This window comes from Carassius carassius, chromosome 26 (assembly GCF_963082965.1).
Source record: "Carassius carassius chromosome 26, fCarCar2.1, whole genome shotgun sequence".
Taxonomy (NCBI): Eukaryota; Metazoa; Chordata; class Actinopteri; order Cypriniformes; family Cyprinidae; genus Carassius; species Carassius carassius.
Window position 1 is genome coordinate 21,311,508 of NC_081780.1, and position 26,673 is coordinate 21,338,180.

Below are 26,673 nucleotides of genomic sequence, written 5' to 3' on the forward strand. Positions count from 1 at the left end.
CCTTTGAGAAATGTCCGAATTTTCCACATGTTCTACATTTGCAGTCTTTAGCAGGACAGGACTTATCATTTGCGAGGTGGTTAGCAGAACCACAACGGTAACACTGCTGCTGTCCCTTCACCCGTTTATCCTCCTTCAACTTAATCCTTGTTTTATTTTTTTGCATACGCATCTTTTCTTGCCTCTGAATCGCTGCTACTTGTTTTGATTCCCCGTCAGCTATGACTTTGGCGTCTGCTACTGCCGATTCAATTTGTCTTGCAATCGCTATCGTCTTTTCAAGGGTTAAATCTGGCTCTAGTAACAGTCTTTCACGAATTCGAGGCATGGACGTTTTTTCCACAATCTGATCACGGATCATTTCATGCTCAATATTTCCAAAAGCGCATGTTTTCACTAGTTCGCGCAGAGCTGCAACGTAATGATCAGTGGACTCACCCACGGCTTGAGCACGTTGTCTAAAGCGATATCTCTCTGAAACCACATTCAGCTTAGGAGAAAAGAACTGTTTCAGTGCTTGTAACAATCCCTCGTATGTATCAGCAGTAAGAGGCAATGTATTGTAGATTCGTTGCCCTTCTGTTCCTAAGCAGTGTATGAGCAGTGCTCTCTTTTTCTCGGCAGAAAACTCTTCTCCGCCGATCGCAAGCAGGTAGTTCTGAAATAACTTTTCCCACGCATCAAAGGACAGTTTCGGTTCACCTGGGCATTCCAGGAACGCAACTGGGGGTTGTAGAGAGAGCAGGGCCATCTTAACATCCTCGTCGCCACTTGTTAAGTTGGAGTAGGAATCGATAAAACACAGACACACACGAGCAGTAGCTTAGCATTCCTTTTCTTTACTTCTTCTCCGCTCTTACATTAGTTGAACATGTAAACACATCAGTGCCACCTAGTGGACATGCTACTATAGCAATTCAATAGATAGAGAGGACACAACAGTAACTATTTTAATGGTCTCTTTTGAACATTCTGTTGACAATAGAACCTTGCAATTACATGTCAAGTAACTCTCATTAGAGTATTAGTATTATTAGTGCTTAATATCTGCTCAGAGTTTCAAAAAGCTCTGGCTCCCATCATTATTCAGTCAAATTGTTTGTAAAACTTGCAATTTAATTCTAAAGTGTAACTCTTACCCTGAAAAACTGGTTTTAGGAACAGTTGGAAATGTTTCTATGTTTTTGAGCTAACTCAACTTTTAGCCAAGCCATTTAGAAAATAATAGGCATTATGTGATAACTGATACATGGCAGTAATCTTCACTCTTAAAAATAAAGTTTCTTAAAAGGTTTTTCACAGATATGCCACAGAAGAACCATTTTCAGTTCACACCAAGAACCATTCAGTCAAAGGTTCTTCAAAGAACAGTCTCTTTCTTACCTTTTTATAATCTGACGAACCTTTTGCCACCAAGAACCTTTTGTGAAACAGAAAGTTTCTCCAGATGTTATACTCCTATTTGTTGTCTTATTTGATATCTCAAACCATAACTACTCAAGCAGTCTCATGTTTTAAAATGACTTTTTGTGTGTGTGTGTGTGTGTGTGTGTGTGTGATGCTGCATTTGTAATCTGGACCTGAACAGTCATAATGTTATCTTTGCAGAGAAATGGTTTTGTTTGTTCGTTTGTTTTTGTTCTAAGTAACTTTGTAATTTGCCATCATTCATTTCAGCACATGAATAAAACGAAAAAATTAAAACGGACATCTTTTAGATGTATTTATACAGGTATTTATTATGCCTATATTCCACATTGCATTGCTATATTACATATTTAGTGGTCAAACTGTCTTGTTTTCCAAATGCTTAAAACAATTAAAATGTACAGTATAATTATTGCAGTTGAACCAGAGGTTCCGCACTCTAGGAAAGTGCATGTCACCATCCAGTCTTTAGAGGATGAACAAGGAAGATTCTTTCAGGAAGTTGGATCTTTAGTCGCTTTACTGTCCGTTTCAGCATCTGCTGGACTGGATCCTGCAGGAGAGCTTAAGTTCTCTGGCTTCTTCTCAATGTCTTTAATGTGCGGTTCCCCCTGAGGGAGATCTTCACTGGAGGGTTTCATAATCTCCTCAGCTGGAGAGGTTTCTTGTGGAGGCGTCTTTGATAAGGGACTTGAATCATCAGGACACAAAGAAGCAACGCTCTCCTCCTTCACGCCAGGAAATGTCCGGTCTGGATACAAGAGCTTCAGCTGTTCCTCAAAGTAACTCTCCAGATTAGCACCCACATTGGCCATCTCAGTATCTTCCTACAAACAACATGAACACACAACATTACACGTCACATGTGTGATATGTCTCATTCAAGAAGTACCAATGTTTGTACCACCGTGTGTTCAACATGAGAAATTCATATAGATTTGAAACAACCGAAACAACTACATGGCGGAGTACATGGTGTATAGTGCGTCATTTGGGATGCAGTTACTGTTTTTTGTTATTTTTTACTTAATACAAACAATTTATTTCCCCAGTGAAAATAAATGTAGTTAATGTATCTAGAAATATGAAGTACATGACAGAATTTTTTGGGTGAACTAACATTAACTAACATTTATCATAATCTTCAAACAGGCTTAAGGTTTAAAAAGGTCGGCAACAAGCCCTGAATAAATTAATAAACAAAAAAAATGACATAAAACATTTAAAGCCATGTATAATCTAATAAAACTATTTTTTTTTCTTAAAACCAACTTAGGAGACAGAAAGTTCCCCTAATTAAAGAATCACCTCTTTATCTTGAAAATAAAATTTTAAACTAATACGAGGCAGCATACCTTGTGGAAAGTTGCACAGTTTTTGAAAATCAGCCTGACATCCTCAACAAAGTCCTCAGTACTCTTGTAATTGCTGTCCTCCAGTTTGCTTCTGATCACCGACAGGTCCATTGGCGTCTTTATTATCTCACTGTACTCTGGCATCGACTGCAAATTTGAAGTGTGAACAAGGGACGGAACAGAAAACAGTCTTTATCATTAAATGAAAAAAACTAAAGCTTTGATCCAAACCCTACAAGTACGTATTGTATATCTGGGTAACCCCTAAATCTGAAGAAAAACCTAAGAAATTATATTACGCTTACTGAAATGAATTAAATTATTGTACTGTGGCATTATTTATTATTTATGACAATTAAGCACATTTTCTTTTCCAAATTCTAATTTCTGTAATGCAAAGAATCTCGTACTTATGCACTATTCTATGATATTTTGTAGTATAAATAGTGCGAGTAGTGTTCACACTGAAAATTCTAAAAGGAAAAAGTGAAGTTCAAATACCCGGACAATGCACTTAACCGAAAAAATTAAGTGTGGAATGTTGGACACTTCATGCACTAAACATTCGCAGCTTTAATTACCGTGCGAACGGGCTATCAGACTCCGATTATTAATGACAAAATAACCATATAAGAATCATAGCCTACATGGTTGAGTACATGGTGTATAGTGCATCATTTGGGATGCAGTTAATGTTTATCTTTGAACTGAAATTTGACCCACATGCTTAAAATATTTTTTTATTACTTCCCCAATGAAAATAAACTTAGTTCATGCCATGTGAGATGGAAGATCCTACCGATGGTGTAACAGGCTCCTGAAAATCCGTGCTGAGCTCATTGGAGTAAAGACGAAGCAGCAGTCGCTCACACTTCTGCATGAACACACAAAAAAAATTGCAGCCGTTTTAAAAGCCGTTTTCGGAATGTAATTTTTTTTTTTAAACTTAATAGTTCTAAAGTGACATCTAAAAATAAAGCTTAACTAAGTTTAATTAGTTAACTGAAATCAGGTCATACTCTTTTATCCACAGGAGTGAAAGCCTCAGAATCTGGATCCTGTTTCACATTGTTCGATTCACAGCTAGCACTGACGTTATACTCCATTTCAGGTGAGGTAAGGTCCCGGCAGAACGTACAATACCACTCCCCACTACAGATACACACAAACACAACGCACATACGTAACTACAGCACTATCAATAGAAGAAAACTACAATCATGTCTTGCATATTAGCAAAAGGGTGACCATGCTCAAAATCATAACATTAAATAAAATGTTTTTACATTAAAAACGATATTGTAGGGATGGAACGATATTATCAATATCGTGATAGCACTACTGTCTCAATATTATCATGGTCACATGACGATTTGAAACGATAGGTATTCCGGGCAAAATGTGTACTTTGTAAAAATCCATTTAAACTACTTATTCTAACATAAAAGGTCTTTATAGTTGTTTTTGGGACATGCTTTGGCACAGTATCTGTCAAAATCCCTTCGTCAACTCTGTTTTTGCTGTTCATTTCAAAGTGAAGAGCACACATTGTTGAGGCGATCAGCTCATGAGCCGGTGTTTTCTGCGCCTCAGAACGGCTCCGTTCACAGTGAACTGGTTTATTGCATCGGCTTTGAGTTTAGCGCATGTTTGGGGACTCAACAGCTATCAGTTAGGCTTCATCACATCGTTGCATGCCTACTTTGGGATGAATGCAACAAATGTTGAAAACACTTTTGCTACTTAAAAATCATGATAGTTGTTTAGGATTCGTTGGTGAACAGAAATGGCAAACAACTGCATTTATTTAAAATATAAATCTTTTGTAACATTGTCAACAATGTCTTTACTGTCACCTACTTACCCCAAACATTTGAATGAAATATTAAGCAGCAAGACCTGTTTTCAACATTTGTTGCATTTATCCCAAAGAAGGCATGACAATTCTTCAGTACCAAATCAGCATGTGACATTGACGACTGGAGAAATTATGATTTTGATTAATCTGATACCTTGGAGAGGCAGTCAATGTGGGAATATGGCAGCTAAGATGGAAGACTTTGGGACATTTGTCACAGCAGAGCAGTTCTCCTCCGTTCTGGCACACCGCGCACCAGTCCTCATTGGGGTCTTCATCTGCTTCTGGGGTCTTCTCTGATTGCTGCTCAGCCTGCGGTGTTTGAGACTGAACACCTGTGCTGTCTGGAAGACTGGCTTTAGCACTGGTGTTTACCTACAGTAACACACACATTTATTTAATAAATATTGTGAAAAACTGTTTTTTTTGTGTGTACCTGACAAAATACATGAATTTGCTAATTTTACTCTTTTAAAAACAGGGGACAAAAACTGAATTTTGTGGTCTTTGTTGTTAAGATGTCTAATCAGAATAAATCTGATGTTCAAATTTAATCCATCTCTGATCTGGTGCAGAATGAATAAAATCTTACAAAATGAACTTCATCATCCTCTGGTTCATCTTTGATGACAATGACCGGCCCTGGTGACGACCTGCGTCTCCTCTTGGAGGGGTTTGATGGGCCACTCTGGGGGGCTTCTACACGCTTCCAGGAGCCAGAACTTGGGAACAAATAAAAAGTGTTCCCAAACAACAAAATGATTAGATGTGCATTTTCTGAGGGAAACAGCAAGGCAGTAAAAGAATGGAATATTTTCACACTGTGATGACGTTTCAATTATTACTAATGTAAATCCATTTTTTATATATGTTTTTACATAAAAAAAAAAAAAACTATGAAAATCTACAACACTATGTGTTATATAAAAAATCTGGTTAGCATAGCTGCAAAAGCCTTTCTTCTAACAGCTTCAAACTTTCTATTTTATTTATTTCTATTAGATATTTTCAATTTGATAGCTAGTTCAATTGGAACATTTCTTTACCAGTTCTAAAAGTAATCTTTACATCACTCTCATTATAATAAATAAAGCTACATATGCTTGCAGTGTTAACAGCTTCATTAATTTAATGGGAGAGATTAAATGTTGCAGACTTTCCCACTAAAGAAACAATTATCTACACTATGATACACTTATCACCTCTCATAAACATCCTTGACTTGACAATGACATCCCTATTAGTTATGTTTTGACATTCTGTTGCATCAGTGCAAATTGATAAGACATTTTCACGTTTTAATCTTAAATCTTTCAAGTACAACATAAAATCTATACAAAGCAAAGTTTGTTGCATGTTAGGCATTTCCGGATTAAATGAGAGAAAACAAACTAATGAATTAACTACAGCAATCAAAACACACATTGACTTAAAAGAACTCAGAACCTTGAATTGACAGAAGAATATTTACCTGGTCTTTGGTTCTGATGATGTGACGGACATTTGTCTTCCTTGTACTAAAAGTTCAATAAAATCAAGACAATATTCAGTAATGTATAAAACAAAGCATTTGAAACAGAGCATGTACTAGGCAGAAAGCATTTATGTCTCCAATCAACAAGACAAGACAAGATGGTTAACAATACCAGACATTATTTTCTGCTGAAGAAGTGTACCAGTTCGTTCTGTAGGTGTGGAGAGGTGACTGGGTTGATAACTGGGCCTCTGAGCAGACGGCTGCATGCTGGGATCAAATCTCCTGTTCAGGTATGACGTTACCTGCATGTTCTGCTAAAAAAGAACAAACAGAATTCTGCATATGTATATAACAAATGAGTAATAGCTGCTGAAAAAAAAATATCTTTATCATCACAGAAATTGATTCCATTATAAAAATATATTTACACATAACTCTTAACATTATTTCACAATACAACAGCTTTTACTTAATTTAGGTTAATTTAGATTAGTTTCAGTATCTGATTTCATCAAGTGAGCTACCGATAATCCACTACCAAAAGAGATCCACTAAAAAACTGCACACTTAAACTTAAAGTCCCCGATACACTTCAAACGAAACCAAAGAACGAACTGATATGACATAATTTCGAACAAAATCAGGCTGAAACGAAGTTTGTTTTGGAAGTTTGAAACAGCTGACCAAAGCAAATTTTATGGGGGAGTTTTTTTGGCTCCTAAACACTTTTGAGCTTCCATTGGTCCATAGCGATTATGCAAAAGGTGGGTGTGTTCTGAAACTCCAACTTCTTGACGTGCAATTTTTTTTTTTACCCCGGTTCGTTTCTCATTCAATTGAGGTCAGGCAAGAGAACAACATCTCCTATCATTAGCAACATATATACAATGTATCGAATCGCTGAGCTGGCACAGATATATTCGCACCTGTACGATTGCTCACGGACATACTTTACAGATTCAGAGAAAGCATTTAATTCCTAGAAAGAAATTGCAACGAAGCTTGGTGTCGACGACCAGGAGTTATAAACAATGTTTGAAAATGTAATGTAATGAAAAAATGAAAAGTTTTCCAAAGCCACGAAAAGAATGAAAGGAAAGAGTAAAGATATAAATAGCAAGTTAAAAATATGTGTTTCAAATAAATGTTACACCATACTGCTGCTGATGTTGTTTTTCTTTCAATAAGCTTATTTAAAGGGTATACAATAAATGAAATGCCAAACGATCATACAATAATAAACCTTAGTTTTTATCAAAAGTAAATCATGACACCACATATAATATAAAAAGCTATACGAATTTATCCAGTTAAATAAAATAAATGAACACTAATAAAATAAAGTAACAAACTGATATTTTTTTCATATCATGCTAATGTTTTTATACTATGAGACATTCACGCTTCCCATAAAGGATTGATTATGGTTCTTTTGTATTGAAAACATGATACTTGACTCTGAACTGCTGCTAAACATTATTCTTTTGTCTATAATATTCTGACCATTGGTGTCCGTCTCACACCTAGATTGCCTACACTTCATTATTTCATCGTTGTTGTGTTTAGGGGATACGCGTGAACGTCGCAAGTTTACATTAATCTACACCCCACTTCCAGCAGCGCGGGGGTGTCAGGATGTTCGAAAACAGTATACCGTCGTTCAGCCTTTTCAAACGTCTTTTTGCCCACAAACGAAGATGGAAAACGAACTTCATTTGAAGTATACCAGGGCCTTAAGACTCAAGGTATTTACTCAAAATCCACTCAAAACAATTGACAGTTTTTATAACAGATATGCTACATTTTTTTTTCACCCAATACTGATAACATGATGTCCAGCGAACTCACCTGATTGAGCGTCTGTGGAGTGGGAAGTGAAGCTCCACTGGAGAAAGCAGCACTGTGCGGATAGCGGCTTCTTGGATGCACCTCCATCGGTTTAAGAGGGTAGGTGGGATTGTTGATAAGACCCCTTAAAGTCTTCAAGCCAGAAAAAAACAGCAAGTTTAGAATAACACAATTATTTTTCCATTCAATAATGAGCATCATATTAACGTGTACACTACCAGTCAAAAGGAATAATTGGAATAATTCAATATGGAATAATTCACCAAGCCTCAACAAGGCTGCATTTATTTGATTAAAAAAAAATACAATAAAAACTGTAATAATGTGAAATGTTGCTATAATTTAAAAGAGCTGTTTTCTATTTTAAAATATTTTAAAATGTAATTCATTCCTATGGTAGCAAACCCAAATTTTATGCAGCCTTAACTCCAGTCTTGTCAAATGATCCTTTAGAGTTTTTTCTAACTTCCTGCAATATTAAAATCACACCTGTGGAGTTAGGTTAGTGGGCTGAAGCATAGGTGGCGGGCTCCGTGCACCATATCGACGCCCATGCTGAGGCATGCTGGGTAACGCCTGAGAGGGTGATCCACCCTGCATGGGTCTATGTGGAGATGGCCCTGGTAAGCGCATGCCGTGGTACCATGACCACTGGTTGGGCGTTTGGTGCCGGTTGGCGTGCTGGGAGAGTTTCTCCACCTGCATCTGCAGCTGGGCCAATGTGCTTTGCCGTTGTTGCTGCTGCTGCTGCTGCTGCTGGGAATGTGAGTTTGGAAACCCCGTCTGAAGACCATCGGGTCTAGCGCCTGGGTTCATTTGCTGGAAAGGAAATGGCTGTGGGCCGCTGGGATGACGCACTGGAGTTTTCTCTACCATTAAAGAACCTGAGAAAAGTTGATAACTTGTACATTTGCAAGAATTTTACACACGCAAGCCATTGAAAGTGCACTCCCATTGACAATGGATATATGTGCGGTTATCCATGTAGCATTACAAGCCAGAGCAGATACAATGTTGCAATAGTGTTTAACTGAAGTCTAAACTAAACTGAAGTAATGAACCGCTTCTTTCACACTTTCTTAAAATAATTTATTCTTAGTTTAAATAGCCTTTTTTTTTTATGCTACTAAAATTGTTAATGTGAAGTCCTGAATTTCTAATCCGTAAAGAGCAATATACAAATTAATAAACTTCTATTTTTGTCCGTAGCCAGAAGTTTTATTCTTGGCCAGAATTTACTAATCCTCTCCCTCGTTTTAATTAAGGAAAAAAAAAAAAAGAGGGAATAAATATTATAAATGTAGCCATGGTTTACTAAAATGAATGAACAAATTATAAAAGAAAAGCAATAAAATACAAATTTATAAAAAATATAAAGCTATACAAAACTAGGGGCTGCAACTAACGATTATTTGATAAACGATTAGTTGGCTGAATTTTTTGTTTTTTTGATTAATCGGATTAAAACTTAATTTATAAGACCACCTGTCATAAGACAAAACCAACATTTTAGGAACCTGTCAAAAAAGATCTAAATTCTTTCATTCTCATAATGTTAGTCATTTTTGGACAAATAACAAACAAACAACTAAACAGTATTTATTCACAAAAACTGCCTCCTTTGCCTTTGATAACAGCTCATATGCTTGCTGGCATTGTTTATGTACTTTTTGACTAATTGGGTAGATTAATTAAAAAAAACACTATAAAGCACTTGACAATTTTTTTCTCCCTTTCTTTCACAGATAACAGAGATCATTACTTTGCAATCACTGAGTTAACAGCATTGTAACTGATAGAAGTAATTGGTTAAATGTAACTATTTGTTAATAGTAAATGGTACGTTTTGCCTCTTTTTTAGTTAGCCAATGTTGGTGTTTTAAAGCATGGTAATTATTTTTTACATATTGTTTAATAAGTATTTTCGAAATAATAAATAAATAAAGACTATAATGTTCATTATTTATTATTCAAGGAAACAATAAAAGCTGACAGGGGGTTCATATTTAGATTTTCATTATTTATAAGTCGGTCAAAAAAAAGAAGAAAAGAAAACCAATTAAAAAATTCAAGAAAAGAGATACATTATTACAATCTATAATTTATCCCACATCTGACAATTAATTAAGGTCATTTTGTCATTTTTTTCCCCAGTTTCAAAACATCACTCGTTGAAAACCAGTGTTTTTGTAAAAATCTTACCAAGATCCACATTTGAGGCCCAAAAAGCAGATCGACTTTGAAACCGAACCAAACTCTGGGGAACATACGAGATGCTGCACTTCGCTCGCATGAGGTAATGGATTTGACAAGTTATCTGAGATGAGAAAAAGAAGGAGAGACCCTCATCCAAACAGCAGACTGACCAATATTAGTACATTCATCATAATTGTGATTATTTGAGTTAACTGAGATCATTGTACAAATCTTGCAAAGTTTAGATAAAAAAAATAAACTATTATTATCACACGGAAGAGATGTGCAAAACTTGTATGTTTCGTTGATAGTAGAAAGACACTTACCAACCGCTTACAGTAAAGAAGGGCTGTTCCACTGTTACTGGCTGTGGCCCATTTTGTGAAGTTAATCACATGATCAAGGTGTGTGGAGAGTGATGTCACATCCTGTTGTTGCTTTTTCAAGAGGGTTTCATGGTCCTTTGTGATTGTCTAAATAAACATGCTTTTGTAACCTCACACAATCAAAACGATCAAATTCGACTGCACATACTTCCCAACAAGTTTAGCTCCAGAACAAAGATTTTACATTAGACATCAAATGGTGACCAAAAACGTGTACCAAAATTGTATATTTTACTGATAGCATTTGTTTTGCTGCAAGTCAAGCCTATTTAATTAATGTAGTGTGCACCATCTTTTGAGTAAAATTCTTGCATTTGGGTTGTTACCAAGCAAATTAAATCAATATCAACAAAATGCAAAATGTCAAAAAACTAAATGTCCTGTTACTCAGAGATGCAAAACAGTGCTCTGGCGGTGTTTGAAATGATTTTGTTGAAGAAATAGAGTAAAACCGAGAAATATGGTGCCTAAAACCTAAGTCTCTTAATATTAACTACTTGTTTTCTGAACTGTTGTATAAAATCAATATCACATTTGTAATCATGCTTACTTTTGGAGAAAAAAAAACTGCACTCTTCACGTGATATAAACTATATGAAATGATATAAATATAAACATGTGATGAGTGGGGCGGGGCCGAGAGCCGTGGGAACGGAGCGAGGCCGGTGGAGTGATTGGGAAATGAGCGACATCTGCTCCACTCACCGGTCTCGAGTCCCACGGAGGAGATGGAAGGATACAAAAGAGGAGCGACGACAGTGAAGGACGAGAGAGGACCAAGCCTGGGTTTTATTTTTGTGTTTTGGTTTTGTTTGTGCGCAACAGTCGTTCGCGAGGGGCTGTCGCGCTGTTTTGTGTTTGTTTTATTATTAAAGTTTATTTAAATATTCGCCGGTTCCAGCCTCCTCCTTCCCGTGAAGATGAATGTTATTTTACAGCATTACACTGGTGCCGAAACCCGGGAGGAAGGAGGGACGCGCTGCCGAAGATCCCTCGCCACTGTGCCGGAAATTTAAGACCTCCTGAAATCATAGTTAAGACTTTCTTGTACAATTTAAGATTTTTAAAGCCTTAAATTTGATACATCTAAATTTAGGACTTTTTAAGACCCCTCGGAAACCGTTTGAGAGGATGCTTATATTTTACTTTGTCAATAACGATCTATTATTATACGGTTTTATGATATAAGAATTTAGTTTAGTTTTTCCTTGCTGTACATAACCCATAACAACCTAAGACGACCAGTTGGGAAGCACTGCTCGTGATGATGAAATACTGGACACTACCTCAAGTTGACTGAACAATAACTTCCCCTTCCTGTTGATCTCCATTATGAGATTGCAGATAGATTTTTTAATTTCATTAGTCACAGTCTTGCGGTTTTCATCCACCTGCTGAAGACTGAGAAAAACAGGAAAAATATGCCATAAAAATAAATGGAATGTGTTTTTACGTACAAGACATCTAAACAGGTTTCCTACATTTTGACACTTCTCCCACTGCATTTTTCACTTCTGTAAGTTGTTTTAATACTGATTACGTATGAAAATAAATATTCCCAGTGAAATATCTTGGGAGTCGAGCATTGCTAGAAAAATTTATATTCACTATGTATTCACTAAAGCAGGGTTTCCTGAATCCATTAGATGTAAAATATTTTCTTGAAGCTCCGCTCTGAGATTCCACATTTGTTTACATTTCATATAACATCTGATCTTATTAATTATTAGCTTATTATTAACACACGAACCCCCTGCAGAAACAAAAATACTGTACTACAGAAGTGTCCATGACATTTCCAGGTTTTCCATTGAGGAAATAAAGTTACTGTATATCTAGGTATACCATGTGAGTTGGGAACTCTGGCTTTAAAAGTTAATAGTTGGCTTTAATATTAATTATAAAATAAATAAAACGTACCCATTGTTTATGGTATTAGATATGTCCTCTATAACTTTCTTCTTTTCTTGAAGTTGGCAGGTCATATTTTCCAGATGTTCCTTGTGGTTTTTATAGGCATCTTCTAGAAACTGGTAACTGTATTGGAAAATTCTCTGTTAGCTATAATAATGATGATGCCATTGATATTTACATACACGTTAAAGCAACACACATCTATAGGGCAATGAACATTTGTATACTCTATGATACTGAACAGGAAAAAACATGAAAATGGACATCGTTTCAAAAGAAATTAAGGAATGCTTACCACACTAGACTTTTAATAGCATTTAGTTCATCCAAAAACTCAATTTCTATCATCATTTACCCCAGCCAATGTTGTCCAGAGTTTCTATGACTTCCTTTTATTGTGGAACACAGATGAAGATCTTTTTAAGAATGTTGGTAAACCAACAGTTTTGTGATCGCTGACTTTCATTGTATGGACACACGCACATACAAAAACTCATTTCTCATCTTCTTTCATGTTCCATAGAAAAAAAAGTCTATAAAAATCTAAAAAAAAAAAAAATAAAAAAAATAAAATAAAAATAAAAATTCCAAATAATGACAGCAAATGACAGAATTTAAATTTTTGGGTCAACTATCCCTTTGAACATTATACATATTAATACGAGACTAGTGTGCTAAGAATTCCTCATTTATTCCTTTAATGTGATCATTACTGGGGGCCGTACTTATGGTCCTTGTGTTTGAGTAGCTGACAGTCTCTGCAGGTGAGGAGATCGCAGGTTTCACAGAAGAGCTTCAATGGCTCCTGTCTGTGGATGTCACAGAAGACGGGCTTCTGTGTGGAAGCACCCATCGCCTCTGTGAACAGGAAGAGAAGCGCATGTTCATCCGCGTTACTTCAGAGATGCACTCCTGCAAGCTTGCAAAGTTCATTTACAGAAGTTGCAGTAAAAGATTATAATCAATAGTGTAACCAAAACCAAAGTCACATTTAAAAATGTCTGAATATCACTGCATTATATACAACCCAACCCCTGCCCTACTTCTCACAAGCTGATATCATTCACAGACGTTTCGGGTCAAACCTGAGGACATCTCGGTTATTTGCCGAACTGTGTGATCTCTGGTGAACTTCACACGCTGGTGAGCATCGATGCAGGTGACGCACAGAAACTCTGCGCATTCCACGCAGAAACCGCTGGCCTCGGTGTTATCGTCACAACTCATGCAGAGCTGAGAGCAAAAGACGCATTTCATCAGAGACATCATTTCATTCTTATATTTACTAGTCTGATACAGAACTGAATGAATGCACACCTGGCAGCTCTTCTCCATTGTGCTGCTCGGCACCTCCACAGAATCCTTGACGAAGAAATTATCCAAGACCTCGACATCCATACACTCCTGCTGACAGACCGGACAGCGGATCATGTTCACTGATGTAACACAAAAGAGAAGAGCAGGAAAACATATTCAATATCAAGTCACCAGAATGCATGATACAAAAGAGGGCATATTATTACAAACTGAAAAAACAACAACTGTCACTGTCATTCTGTTTGCACTGTGGAAGCTTGACACTAAAACTAATTCCTCAATAAAGCTCTTACTGACTTTGTGAGCATATAGTATACTATATATAAATATAATGTAAAATATTTAGATGCAAGTTTAGCATATGCAGAAAAATGAATACATAGAAACACTTGCCAAAGCACAAAATATTAAATTATTCAAAGAGGCCGCTCTTACCCCACTATTGGGATGCAATATATTTCTAAAGTGTCACTCATTTAAAATTCTTAATCAGCGATTCAATTTCAAATGATGGCAATTTAGTTGAATAATTGAATAACCGATGACAAACAGAGTAAATCATCATTCGAAAAGTCAATTTAAGACAAGTTTATTCATACACTGTATGCATTTTATGGGTCAAATGATTGATTTTTCTTTTATGCCAAAAGTTATTAGGATATTAAGTAAAGATCGTGTTCCATTAAGATATTTTGTACATTTCCTACAATAAAGATATCAAAACTTAATTTTTGTTTTGTAATATGCATTGCTAAGAACTTAATTTGGACAATTTTCTCAATATTTCGATTTTTTTTTTTTTTTCAGATTTTCAAATAGTTGTATCTCGGCCAAACATTGTCTTATCCAAACAAACCATACATCAAATAAAAAGCTTATTTATCCAAAATCTTATCAACCAATCTGGTTTTGTGGTCCAGGGTCACATATATATTCAAAATACATTATTAATTGCCCATATTTTAACTGAAGATCAGCTTGGCATTTTTCTTTGTTCTAGCTTGTTTTCTAGCAGCTTTGGGACTTTGTAGTGTTGATCATCTCTTCGTCTTCTGATGGGATTAGTCTTGTGTCTTGTGAATGAGTAGAAGTGAAAGCGAACTCTTACTCTGTTGCGCGTTGCTCGCGCCGCTGGAAGGTGTGTTATGAGACGGTAAGCATCTCTTACAGAAGGAGTGCAGGCAGGGCAGCAGTTTGGGCTCTCTGCTACTGAAGCTGAGCTTACACACGGGACACACGTCCATCAGAGCCATCACCGTCATCCTCACACTGCCCTGAGCTTCATCAGCGCGCTTACTCTCCGCCTCATTCTCCACGATGATCACCACATCATCGGACTCCATCTTCTCGCTTCCATCCATCATTTTATTAGAAGAAGAGCATCAGTAGAAACATCTCAGCGTCACAGCAGGAACTCCAGCTGTACTGCAGTCCGCGCGCTGGTCTTAGTAAACATCTGAACTAATCGTTAATGATAGGCAAAACGAAAAGAATCCCTACTGCGTATTCGCTTATCAATCGTCAATAAAGTTTAAAAATGAAACGCACGGCCGTGTTGTTGCCAGAAGCATATGATGATGAGGCCACAAATATGACGTCGCACGGCCTCCATTGTGACGTGTTGCCACGGGAGCCGAAGGAGGACAAATATATCACGAGAAAAGAAAGAAAAGAAAACGTGGTAAGATCAGATGCGGAAACGGCTTTTATTAATAAACGCAGATTTACTATAAAATAAATAATTGCAATGAATACAAATAAACAACGAGTTTGTGAGTTCTATAAAAAATATATGTGATTTATTCTTGTTTTGTTAAAAGTTTGTTAAAAAGTTTTTAACATAATTTTTGTGACGCAATAATATGAATGTATCGTTTTTACGACACACGTTCTCGTTATTCCGAAAAAAAACGAATCGTTTTAAAGGAAATAACTCACTATTTATGACACAAAACTAAATGACTGGAGATTTTCCACATATGTGGACAGCAATTCACCCCCTTAGGTATGGACCAGTAGTTATTTTATTAATAATAGAAAGAAAGAAAGAAAGAAATTGTACTATTGTATTGTATTTGAATGCAGATTCCTTGAGTGTAGGAATCAGCAGTGTTAATTTAGTTATTCATTGAGAAATTAATAGGCAGAGCTGAATAGTACTGATGTAATCTGGATTAGCCTATCAGATTCCAACAATTAGTCATTAGTGTAAATTACAATTTACAACTGATACAGTAACTTTTAAATGTGCAGAAAAAAGCACCTCTCAAACAGTTAGACAATGTATGAAACTAATAATTAGGTGGTGATCTACAGGTGCATGGAAAAGTTAGATTAGTTAGTTTAGTTTATTTTTTGTAATTTAATTTAAAAAAAGCAAACTTTCTTATATTCTAGATTAATTTAAGTTTCATTCTAGAGTTTTTTGTTTTAAGTCTGATGGTTATGATTTACAGCTTTGGAAAATTACAAATTCAGTATCTCAACAATTTTATATTCTATTTTGAGCTTGATTAGTTTGATTAATTTTGAGTATAAATACTGGGTACCTTTTGGGCTAGTTTAGAACATGCAACCACAATTATGGGTAAGACTACCGACTTGGCAGTTGTCCAGAAGACAATCATCAACACCCTCCACAAGGAGGGTAAGCAACAGAAGGTCATTGCTGAAAGGGCTGGCTGTTCACAGAGTGCTGTATCAAAATACATTCATAGAAAGTTGACTGGACGGAACAATTCTGGTAGGAAAAGGTGCACAAGCCGGAGTCAGCACATCAAGAGTCACCACACTCAGATGTTTTTCAGGAAAAGAGGTGCAGCTGTCACATTCCTAGAACCAAGCCATTCCTAAACTAGAAAAAAAAAAACATCAGAAGAATTTCACCTGGGGTAAGGAGAAAAAGAACCGGACTGTTGCTCTAAGGTCCAAAGTCCTCTTTTCAGATGAAAGTAAATTTAGCATTTTATTTGAAAATCAAGGAGAGGCACAGAATCAAATCAGTTTGAAGTCAGTTGAAGTTTCTGAATTCAGAGATAATTTGGGTGCCGTGACGTCTGCTGATGTTGGTCCATTGTGTTTTATCCAGTCCAAGTCAATTGATTGATGATTGATCTTCAAGAAAATATTCACATTGAGATACTGAATTTGAAATTTTCCTAAGCTGTCATTACCATCAGAATTCAAACAAAAAACACTATAAAACATAAATATTTCAGTTTGTGTGCAATGAATACAGAATATTAGAATGTTTGCTTTTCCAAATTAAATTACAAAACATAAAGCACTTTTCCTTTATATTAAATTTTTTTAGATGCACCTGTATAGCTGTGAAACATCTCTTCATATCAACTATCCAGTGACCTTCAATTGATCCTGGAAGTCTGGAGAAAAATATTTAAAACCTGTAAGACTTCGGGCATGTAATTTTCATGTTTGTGTATTTATGTTTCTTCATGTAATGCAATGATTCTTTAAACATTTTGAAAGCCAGGTGGTCCAAAACAGTGCTGGCTAAAGGAAAGTCATGAGCAGATACTTTGTACTTCAAAGTAGAGTTACTCGAGTTCAAATTCAAAACATATATGATTTAGCCTTGTTTTGTTCAGTAAATTTTTTGGTGGGGTACTAATTCTGTGCAAGTTTAGAATGGCCCTTTAATGATAAAGGCTGCGGAGACTGCCCTGCTCTCGCTTACTGAAGCCTTATGACTGGCAAGAGCAGCTTCCAAATCCTCAGTACTCTTCCTGCTGGATCGGTTTACTGCTTTTGACACCTGATCCTCCTGTCCACTCTCATAAAGATGGGCATCTCAGGAACCACACTCCAGTGGTTCAAGTTTCTAAGGTAGGTCCCCTTCAGGGTGTCTTGGAAGGGTGAGGTTTCTAGTCACAACTTCTTGCTACTGGGATTCCTCAAGGCTCAGTGCTTGATCCACTTTTCTTCTCCATCTACATGTCATCATTAGGATCTGCCATTAAGAAGCATGGCTTTTCTTATCATTGCTATGCTAATGACACTCAACTCTACTGTGTGTGCTTCTTATTCCAGCCAGACGATCCGACAGTAGCTGTTCTCCTGGCCAAAAAATAGATGCGTATTAATCAGACCCCTGTGACAGAATAATTTGGTTACGCATATAACCACGGTTCTGACAGAAGACTTTTAGGCAGACATTTATTGATATACATGTCATTAAGTTCACATAGTGAAAGTTTTTATATTGAGCTCTTAAAAATAAGAAGGACATTCAGGTATTTCACTGAGATATGCCATCTGTTGATCCAGAACCATGGTTATATGAGTAACCAATGTTTAATGAAACTGTCTCACTGTAAAACCTTAGAAATTATGTAAACACATTTTTCCAATAATACATGCTAGGAGGCAAGTGGGTCAATCTAGACACTTTTATTTAAAAAGGCACAGAAGGCTCACAGCTGCACCTACGTGTTTACAGGTGATGTAGTTGTGGAAACTATTAGTACTTTCAGGGCAGGGGGCAGAATTAACATTGTAAAAGTAAAAAAAAAAAAAAAACACCTTACCACAGCCATTATTATTCATTATACATTTGTAAAACATTAATATTGAATATTGTACACTTTTCTGACTCACTATTGCAATTGATAGCTTAAAAAAGTACACAGTATTGGATTTTTTCCCTATAAAGAATTTAGCAAGCAAACAACAGATTTTTTTATTATTCTTTTTTAAGTGTGGATAGTGGTAAATCAGCAAGTTGAAGAGAAAAGACAAAATCTACCAGGAGTTTAAATGTTCTAGATGGATTTTAATGTTGCATTTTTAAGAAAGATACAGAAGATATGAACGACAGAAGAATGAGACTGTATAAGAATGACACAAGCCAATTGATTACAAGAAGTACAAAGGTCTTTGGACATGTAGATGTTTGATGAATGTGTAAATAAGTTATTAAATAATAAAGAATTTCTTTTTTTCTTGGATGTAAAATGAAACTAGGATTTTAAAGATTCTACATGCACAACACCTTGCCAAAAGAAGAAAAAAAAGTGCTAACATATCAGATTGAAAGGGAAATGAATCAGTGCATGTATTGTTTTTATAAGACTGGGCATTATTGTTTGATACCTATTTGTAATAATTTGTGAATATTTTTAACATAGGTCAATCTGGCATTTTTTGGCCCCTAAAGTCTGCTGGCAAAGAATGGAGTTACAAAATCGACCGTTTCAATAAGGAACTGTTAAAGAAGTGACTTGACAGAGCTGAGGAGCTTCTTACACAGAGGAGAGCACGAGAGGCCATTATCAGTTCCAGGTAAAGGTAAAAGGGGGTAAGTGTGTTTAGCCGGAAGTACAACAGCCTCCGGCGGGCATGGCAGCCTGGGACTCGTCGTCAACAATCTGTACACCTCTCCGGGCTGTGCTTGTGTGACTCGCGCCGTTCCCCCTTGACCTCTCCTCTGCCTGAGCCGTCTCCATCATGCCTACAGACGCCAGTGAAAAGACAAAAGTTAAAGACTGATAAGTAATGAACTAAACTCTTAAGTACTGTTACATGACGCTCTAACGACTGTAAGACAGGGTTAAAAACCTCCTTGGTTCTGTCAAACATAAAACTCTTATCCATTTAGTTTATGGGAACGACGCCTTTCAATTAAAAGAGTCTTATTGACCTTTTTCGGAAAGACAATTATTGAGAAAAAAAATAAAATAAGTAGTCGTCTATATTGATTTTTGACAAAAGCTGTTTTTTTACTGTTGATTTGATAAATCCTGACAAACAGTTCTAGAGATTTACATCTACAAAGATTAAGCACAATACAGACTTGACAGACAGACAAAGTGCTTAAAAAAAAAAAAAAAAATCCCATTTCTAAAAAAATTTTAAATTTATATTACTACTACTGAATAAAAACAAAAAGCTCCAGGTTTGCCGTGCCTGTTTGTAGGTCTGCACAATTTGGGTAAATAACAATATCAATCGTTATCAATATAACTATAAAATAATAATATTAATTTATTATTATTATTACTGACAGACTGACCGACCATATGAACAGCATCTAAACATAACGTACGTTTACACAGGTCCAGAAACAGCTCCTCAATGCCTTTGTTTAATTTGGCTGATGTGTGATAGTGTTTTGCCCCCACTGACTCTGCGTATCTAAAAAAAAGACAAAAAAATTAAAACTGAGGACATAAAAACTATTTATACAGATTTCCTAAAAAGTCATTAATAAAATCTCCCTGAAAGATAAAAGATTGGTGTAAAAAAAAAAAAATTCAACCTTTTTTATTTGGCTTCACCTAAATGTATTCGAAAACAGGACATAAATGCTGATTTAAATTTTATTTTTGGAACGAAGGTTTTTCTTAGATTAGACAAGTAGGTTGATATTAATGCATTTTTATGTAAAGATTGTGTCACTTAATGAAATACATTTACAAATGCAAGACAGAAAAGATCACCATTTATTGCTCTACTCCTTTCAGTGGTATAAAAATTCTGAACAACCGTTCATGAAAGGCTGTAAAAACATGAATCCAGGATGTCCAAACTTCTTCCACCTTTAACGCAGTATTAAAACAAACATAAGTCAAGTAACAAACAAATAGAAACTTAAGGAAAAACAAGAATGACTTGACCTGATTGCAAGAATGTGGACACCCTTCAACTAAATACTTGGTTGAAACACCTTTTGCTTTTAATCATTACTTTTGAACAAGAACCCATCAACATAGCACATCTTGATTTGTCATTTTTTCCTCACGCTTCCTTGCATAAGAGCTCGAGATTGATCACATCGCAGGGGAATCTCCTGTGTATACGCTGTTGAAGGCATTCAAGTTTTTCAAATGGACTTCGATCTGAGCTCTTACTCAAAAACATTTTAAGTTCTTCAGAAGCCATTTGTGTTTGAGGTTACCATCAAGCTGAAAGATGAAATTAAGTTAATATTATGGCCCAAAGGAAAAATTAGGTTTCATCAGACCATAAAACATAATGCCATATGGTTTGGGCAAAATTTAGGTGGGCTTTTTTGGCATGCGATGGCTTCCATCTGGCCACCCTACCCCAGATCCCAGATATATGAAAAATAGACTGTTGTAAGCAAGTCATTTCGATTTAAGATGATAAGACCACATTAATTAAAAGAATGGTTTATAGATAAATCACTTTTACAACTTTACTTTTCAGTGAGAGTTTGAATGTGATTGGCTTATTCCAAACAGAGTTCCACACCTCCATTATAAAAGGGTGGGCACACTTATACAATCAAGTAAATTTCAATTTTTTTAACATTCATTTTGTTGGATTTAACATTACTATAAAGGTTGAGAAAATATCTGACTTTCTGCATTACAACACTGCTGATAGCTTATAATTGGAGCCTATTTATTTATTTATTTATTAAAGCCATGTCATCAACAAATCTTATCTTTATGGCGGAAATAGAATAAATAACAAAGGTCATGCAATTAACAAGAAGCTATAAGACATTTAAGATTAACACTACTACACCAAAATTAAAAAAAACATTCAGGTGATACATTTTTCAATACATACGTTAAACATCTCTGAATAAAATTGTCGTCTATTTACATTAAAATCAGTACAGTCCAATAAAAAAGTTTAACAGTCATTTACTGTAGTTTGACAAGGAAGGCATGATGGTGGTGGCTCACCTTTTAATGAATAACTATGTGTCTTACATGCCTTAAAAAGCACCTAGTAAAAACATCTTGATCATACCAAGATTTGAAATTAATAAAAAGAATGTTCTTCTTATACTAGGATTTATTTTATGTAACTTACTTCCATGGCATTCATCCCATTCCTTCTGCCACGTGTTATTCATTAAAGAGTTTATAAATCTTAGGGTAGAATTTGACACTCATCCTTGAGGCTCCAACGTCTGCTTTCTCATTACCAGATAAGCTATCAACTTTAGCTAACATACTTTTAACTATGGGATGGTCAGTCTTTATAGATACAGGTGAAGATTAAAGGGTTAGTTCACTCAAAAATGAAAATTAGCCTGTGTTTTACTCACTCTTGAGGCATCCTAGGTGTATATGACTTTCTTCGTTCAGACGAATCCAGTCGGAGTTAAATTAAAAATTGTCTTGGCTCTTCTAAGCTTCATTGTAGTCAGCAGGTGTTTCGGTTTAACGGTCCAAAATGCGTTAAATAAAGCGCGCACATCCATAATAAACGTTTTTTTGCTGGGTTTTTTTTTATATGCATATTTCTTATGTAATAAACACTCTTCTCTCACTTCTGCTGACTGTTGTATGCAGAAGCTTTTCGGCGGATGACCCCACATGCATGCAATGCTAGTCTCGAGTTAGTTTACAGGAGCAAAGGAAGCAAAGTTTAAAGCAAACCAGTCTCCTCTCGGCTTATATCTTAATTCTCCAACATTTTTCTTTTACAAATACTCGTTTTGTACTTCTAATTCGTGCCGTTTTTTCTTCTCTTTCTGCGTTCGTCAATCACACAATGCCGACGTCCTACGTCATCCGCCAGAACTGCTGACTGTTTCTATCATTTCTGCTATCTGTGTATGACTATCTGTCTATCCGCTTTATTTAACGTGCTTTGGACTGTTAAAAAGAAACACTACAATGTAGCTTAGAAGAGCCAGGACAATTTTTTATATAACTCCGATTAGATTTGTCTCCAAGAAGAAAGTCATATACACCTAGCATGGCTTGAGGGTGAGTAAAACACAGGCTAATTTTCATTTTTGGGAGAACTAACCCTTTTTGAAATTTTGTTCTTGTCCGTTTTCTATATTTTCCTAGGCCAGGAATAAAGCATGAGCTTCAAGCTGTAAAAATAGAACTTTGCCCTGGGATTTGCATGCCATGACATTGATCTGTAATTACTGCTGTGTCTGTCAATTTGCATGTACAAAACCACACGTTAAACAGAAAGAAACAGTTTCATTCATATGGTCCGTTATCCACAATGCATATTTAAAAATCCTGTAAAAACATGATAAGTACATACCCCTCTGCGTCCTCCACAGAAACATGTCGGTCTTTTTCCAGGTCAATTTTATTGCCTAAAAAAAGATCTTACAGTAAATATTCACAGCAGATGACCATAAATATTAGACCAAAATAGTTAAACCGATATGAAGTCAAGTTAGCTTTATTTACTTTATACAATACAGATTGTTTCAAAGCTGCTTAAAAGTAATAAAAATCACAATAATCGATGATGCAAACTTTATCAAATATAAAACAAATCCCAACTCTGCTTAAGTATATTATAGCAGCTAATAAAAAAAAAGTTTTCACCAAATCTTTCAAGTAAAAGTCGTAACTTGTAACTTCAAACTGCTAGACCAAATGAATTGTTAAGACACAAAACATGAAACCTGTTAATAAATGATGAATGTTACTCACCTACTATACATAAACAGATCTCATTCCCCAACATTTTCCTTAACTCTTTTACCCAGTTCTTCACCTGTCAAGGAAAAAAAAGGTTAGTCTGATATATACAGCAACAACAAACGATTATGAATCAGATTTATCTACAAGCTACAATACAGGGGTAATACACTCTTTAAAATAAATCCTCCAAAAGGGGATTTTCACAGCAATGCCATAGAAGAACCAGTTTTGGTTCCCCAAAGAACCTTAAGAGCACAATAGAGAACTTCATATTTGATTTAAACCATTTATCGTTGGTTCCCATATATTTATTAATTGATTTGGCCCTTTTAAATGTATATGTAAGTGAGAAAACATTCACCTTCTGAAATGAATCCTCATCTGTGACATCGTACACCAATATTGCGCCATTGGAATCTCTGTAGTAGATGGGTCCAAGGGCATGAAAACGCTCCTGACCAGCAGTGTCCTGTGATAAACAAACACATACTCAATATATAAAGACACCACAACTACAAGATCAGATAACAGAAACTTGGATTGAGAAAACACTCTTTATCCCCCCCAACTCAAAAAATGTTTTTTTGCTGCTGGCATGAGCAAAGCTCACTGCTGATTCTGAAACATACTCAGAAATACAGGGATTAGAATACATGCTACTGCTAGGTAAAGAAACCCTTTATAGCAGATCTAGATATGTTGTGCTGGGGTGGAGGAAGGGCGAAAAAGTACTGATCTGTGGTCAGTTGCATAAAAGGCTTAGACAAGTCTTACAAGCTAGTCATGTTATTATTGCTGTTTTCTTTAGAGACTGATTGGCTGTCTTACCAGCTTGGAAGAACCAATCACAATCAGCTACTACAACTATAGAGTGAAATCGGTTTTTCAACAGTTGGACAAGTTTCTTGCATTCTATGCAACTGACTGGATAAATTCTTGTCATGAACTTGGAAGTAAAGCACAAATCTGACACTTTAAGCATTCTTGTGTTTGACTCCCTTGATTCTAAAGTCAATAAACAATCTAAACTGTGTTCCTGTAGCTCAATTTGTAGAGCATTGCGCTTGGATAAAAGCGTCTGCTAAATGCATCAATTTAATTTTTTTAATTTAATTTAAAACTCATTTACTTTTTTAATACATGTTCTAGGTTTGAGTATAAATAATTTACTTATATGTCATTGAAAAGAAAGGAATACTAATTACTTAAAGCTTTATATATTTAAAATATCATACAATTTAAACATACTATACAGTAAAAAATAAAATATAATTTGCTTTGCTTCACATCTTTCCTATACAGCTTACATCCACTCCAATCACTGGGCTCCATTTTCTGTTAACGCCCACTTTTAAAAATCCACTCAAACTATCTTAGAAAACACAAGTCGTGTCCAACTTTCTCATTGAATAAGTGAAACAGGATGTGAAAGGCACCAGTTTTCATGCTGCTATAAGAAAGCATCCCACCAACTATTGAGAATGAGCTGTTAAATCTCACACATTGGTAACATCTATCCAAAAAAAGACTCAACTTAATATTTTATTCAAGATCAATCTCTACACAAATGCTACAATCACAGTGTGACTCACCCATATAGCCAGATTCACTCTCTTTCCTGTGATGTTGAGCTTTTTTGTGAGGAACGATGCCTGCAAACAAAGGTATAATTGCATCAAGTGCTATTAATTTACAAGATTCAAAAAATTTTTTTGGTGTGCCATTTACCGCCATAGTTAAACTAAAGACAAACACATCAGTTCAAACATGTTTTAGAACATATACAAGCATGTGTATTGTTTAGTTACTTAATGTACCTATTTGTTTCTGAAATGTTATCATACCTTTGTATGTTACATGCCTTGAAAAAGTTCATTGATAACACATAGCAGGTTTCCCAGTGTAACAACAAGGCCACAGGAGCCTTTTCTGTATGTTTTATAGTCTGTTACACAGTAACATGGATAAACTAGCATGAGTCCATCCTCATTCTAAACGTAACCACACTGATGAAAACTGAATTAAAGGTTTTGGTTCCTATGTAAAAAAGAAAATTACAAAGTAGGACGGCCAGAAAGCTTCCCCTAATGTTACCTGAACTCGAGTAGTTGATTAAAAACTAACGTTACTTAAGTTAGCTAAGTTAGTGTCCACATCAAGATTTGTGATTCAATGTTTACAATGATCTTAAATACAATAATTCTATGTGGTAACATGACAATCCGCATGTATAATAATCATAAAAAATTCGACAAATTGTGTGTATAAAATAAAAGCATAGCATGTCGCACTGCTTGACATGTTAAATAGCATATGCATTTTATACACAGTTACATAATTATAAACATTATTATATGGAGTAATTACTGTATACAGTATTTAAATATCGTATTTATTATTGTGCTGACGTAACGTTATATGTATCACCATGTATATATAATATAGGCCCAGGAACTATATAACGAAAAACTGATTTACAAACTTGAAAGCAAAACATTTTGACAGATCGTCAAATAAATCGACAAAACTCTTCAAATGTGGCCACACGTTATTTATTTAAGATGAAAGCACAAACAAACGAGTGAAGACTGGGTCATGCACGCAAGTCAATAATGAGCAGATCGGATCAGTCCGACTCTCTCTCTCACCTGAAGAGTGGTGATGTGTTTGTCGTTGAATTTGTTCTCGCAGTATCGCAGCACCAGCGAGGTTTTCCCGACGCAGCCCTCCCCCAGCAGCACCACCTTGAACGAGTACGTCTTCCCTCCAGCCGCCGCCATGCCCAAACTCTCCGCCTGACACAAAAACAAAGCCTGATTCGAGCCTCTAGCCGATCACAGCAGCCATAGAGCTCCACGGATGACCGCAACACACGCAAACAGCCACCGATCCGCGCTTCGCGTAAAGTCTTCGCACTGATTCCTCTATTAAACCCTGCTTCGCTCCTGATGAAGCTCTGCCATCAATCTAATGGCGCTCGGGCTCTCTGTGACGTGACGGAGAGGGGGTCAGGTGATCTACGATTGACTGTTTCCTATGACGAACATACCCCCTCCTGCAGGGGGCGCGCGCTGGCCCACAAGAAGATCAGTTACCTTTTTTTTTTTTCTTTTTTTTTTAATTGCAAAAAAAAAACTTGTACAAACATACAAAAACACAGGGAAGCGATATATAAATACATTCCAATAAGAAGCAAATATAAAATAAAAATAGGCATTCTGGATTTGCCCATAAGATGATCAGTTATCCATTGAGCTGCGTTCATTTTTTTATTTTGTATTTTTTGTTACTGTAGACTTTTGTTTGCTAAAATTTCTGAGCATATTGTTTAAAAGCATTAAAATATCTAAAGATACACATAAATCCGCTTCACCATTCTCCATAAAATGCTTTCAAAACTGACTATGTTTGGTCCTTCAATTATCAGCTCAGAGAAAATGAACAGAAAGCACGTGATAACCGTGCTCTGGACTGTGAATAATAGCAGGTATGAACT

At 35.9% G+C, this 26,673-nt stretch overlaps 2 protein-coding genes across 3 annotated transcripts; both read right to left on the reverse strand.

Moving 5' to 3' along the window:
- Positions 1–1,712: 1,712 nt before the first annotated feature.
- On the reverse strand, positions 1,713–15,420 carry LOC132105960 (transcription intermediary factor 1-alpha-like). 2 transcript variants are annotated; one of them, XM_059511538.1, is made up of 18 exons: positions 14,888–15,420; positions 13,780–13,898; positions 13,548–13,695; positions 13,188–13,320; positions 12,469–12,585; positions 11,835–11,949; positions 10,489–10,635; positions 10,169–10,283; positions 8,456–8,850; positions 7,967–8,098; positions 6,318–6,429; positions 6,113–6,158; positions 5,234–5,363; positions 4,796–5,016; positions 3,803–3,935; positions 3,583–3,657; positions 2,784–2,930; positions 1,713–2,255 (listed from the first exon to the last, which is right to left on the reverse strand). In XM_059511538.1, exons 1-18 carry the CDS (start codon positions 15,141–15,143, stop codon positions 1,923–1,925), a joined length of 2,874 nt encoding a protein of 957 aa, XP_059367521.1. In that variant the 5' UTR covers positions 15,144–15,420; the 3' UTR covers positions 1,713–1,922. The 2 variants fall into 2 exon arrangements, with proteins under 2 accessions (XP_059367521.1, XP_059367520.1); XM_059511537.1 differs by having other exon boundaries at positions 6,318–6,432; positions 14,888–15,419.
- A 3,130-nt stretch (positions 15,421–18,550) lies between these two features.
- LOC132105961 (ras-related protein Rab-21) lies at positions 18,551–26,182 on the reverse strand. The gene is made up of 7 exons (XM_059511539.1): positions 25,826–26,182; positions 24,770–24,829; positions 23,539–23,646; positions 23,187–23,250; positions 22,786–22,840; positions 19,844–19,932; positions 18,551–19,249 (listed from the first exon to the last, which is right to left on the reverse strand). The coding sequence occupies exons 1-7, from the start codon at positions 25,955–25,957 to the stop codon at positions 19,107–19,109; spliced, it is 651 nt and encodes a 216-aa protein (XP_059367522.1). The 5' UTR covers positions 25,958–26,182; the 3' UTR covers positions 18,551–19,106.
- Positions 26,183–26,673: the final 491 nt, after the last annotated feature.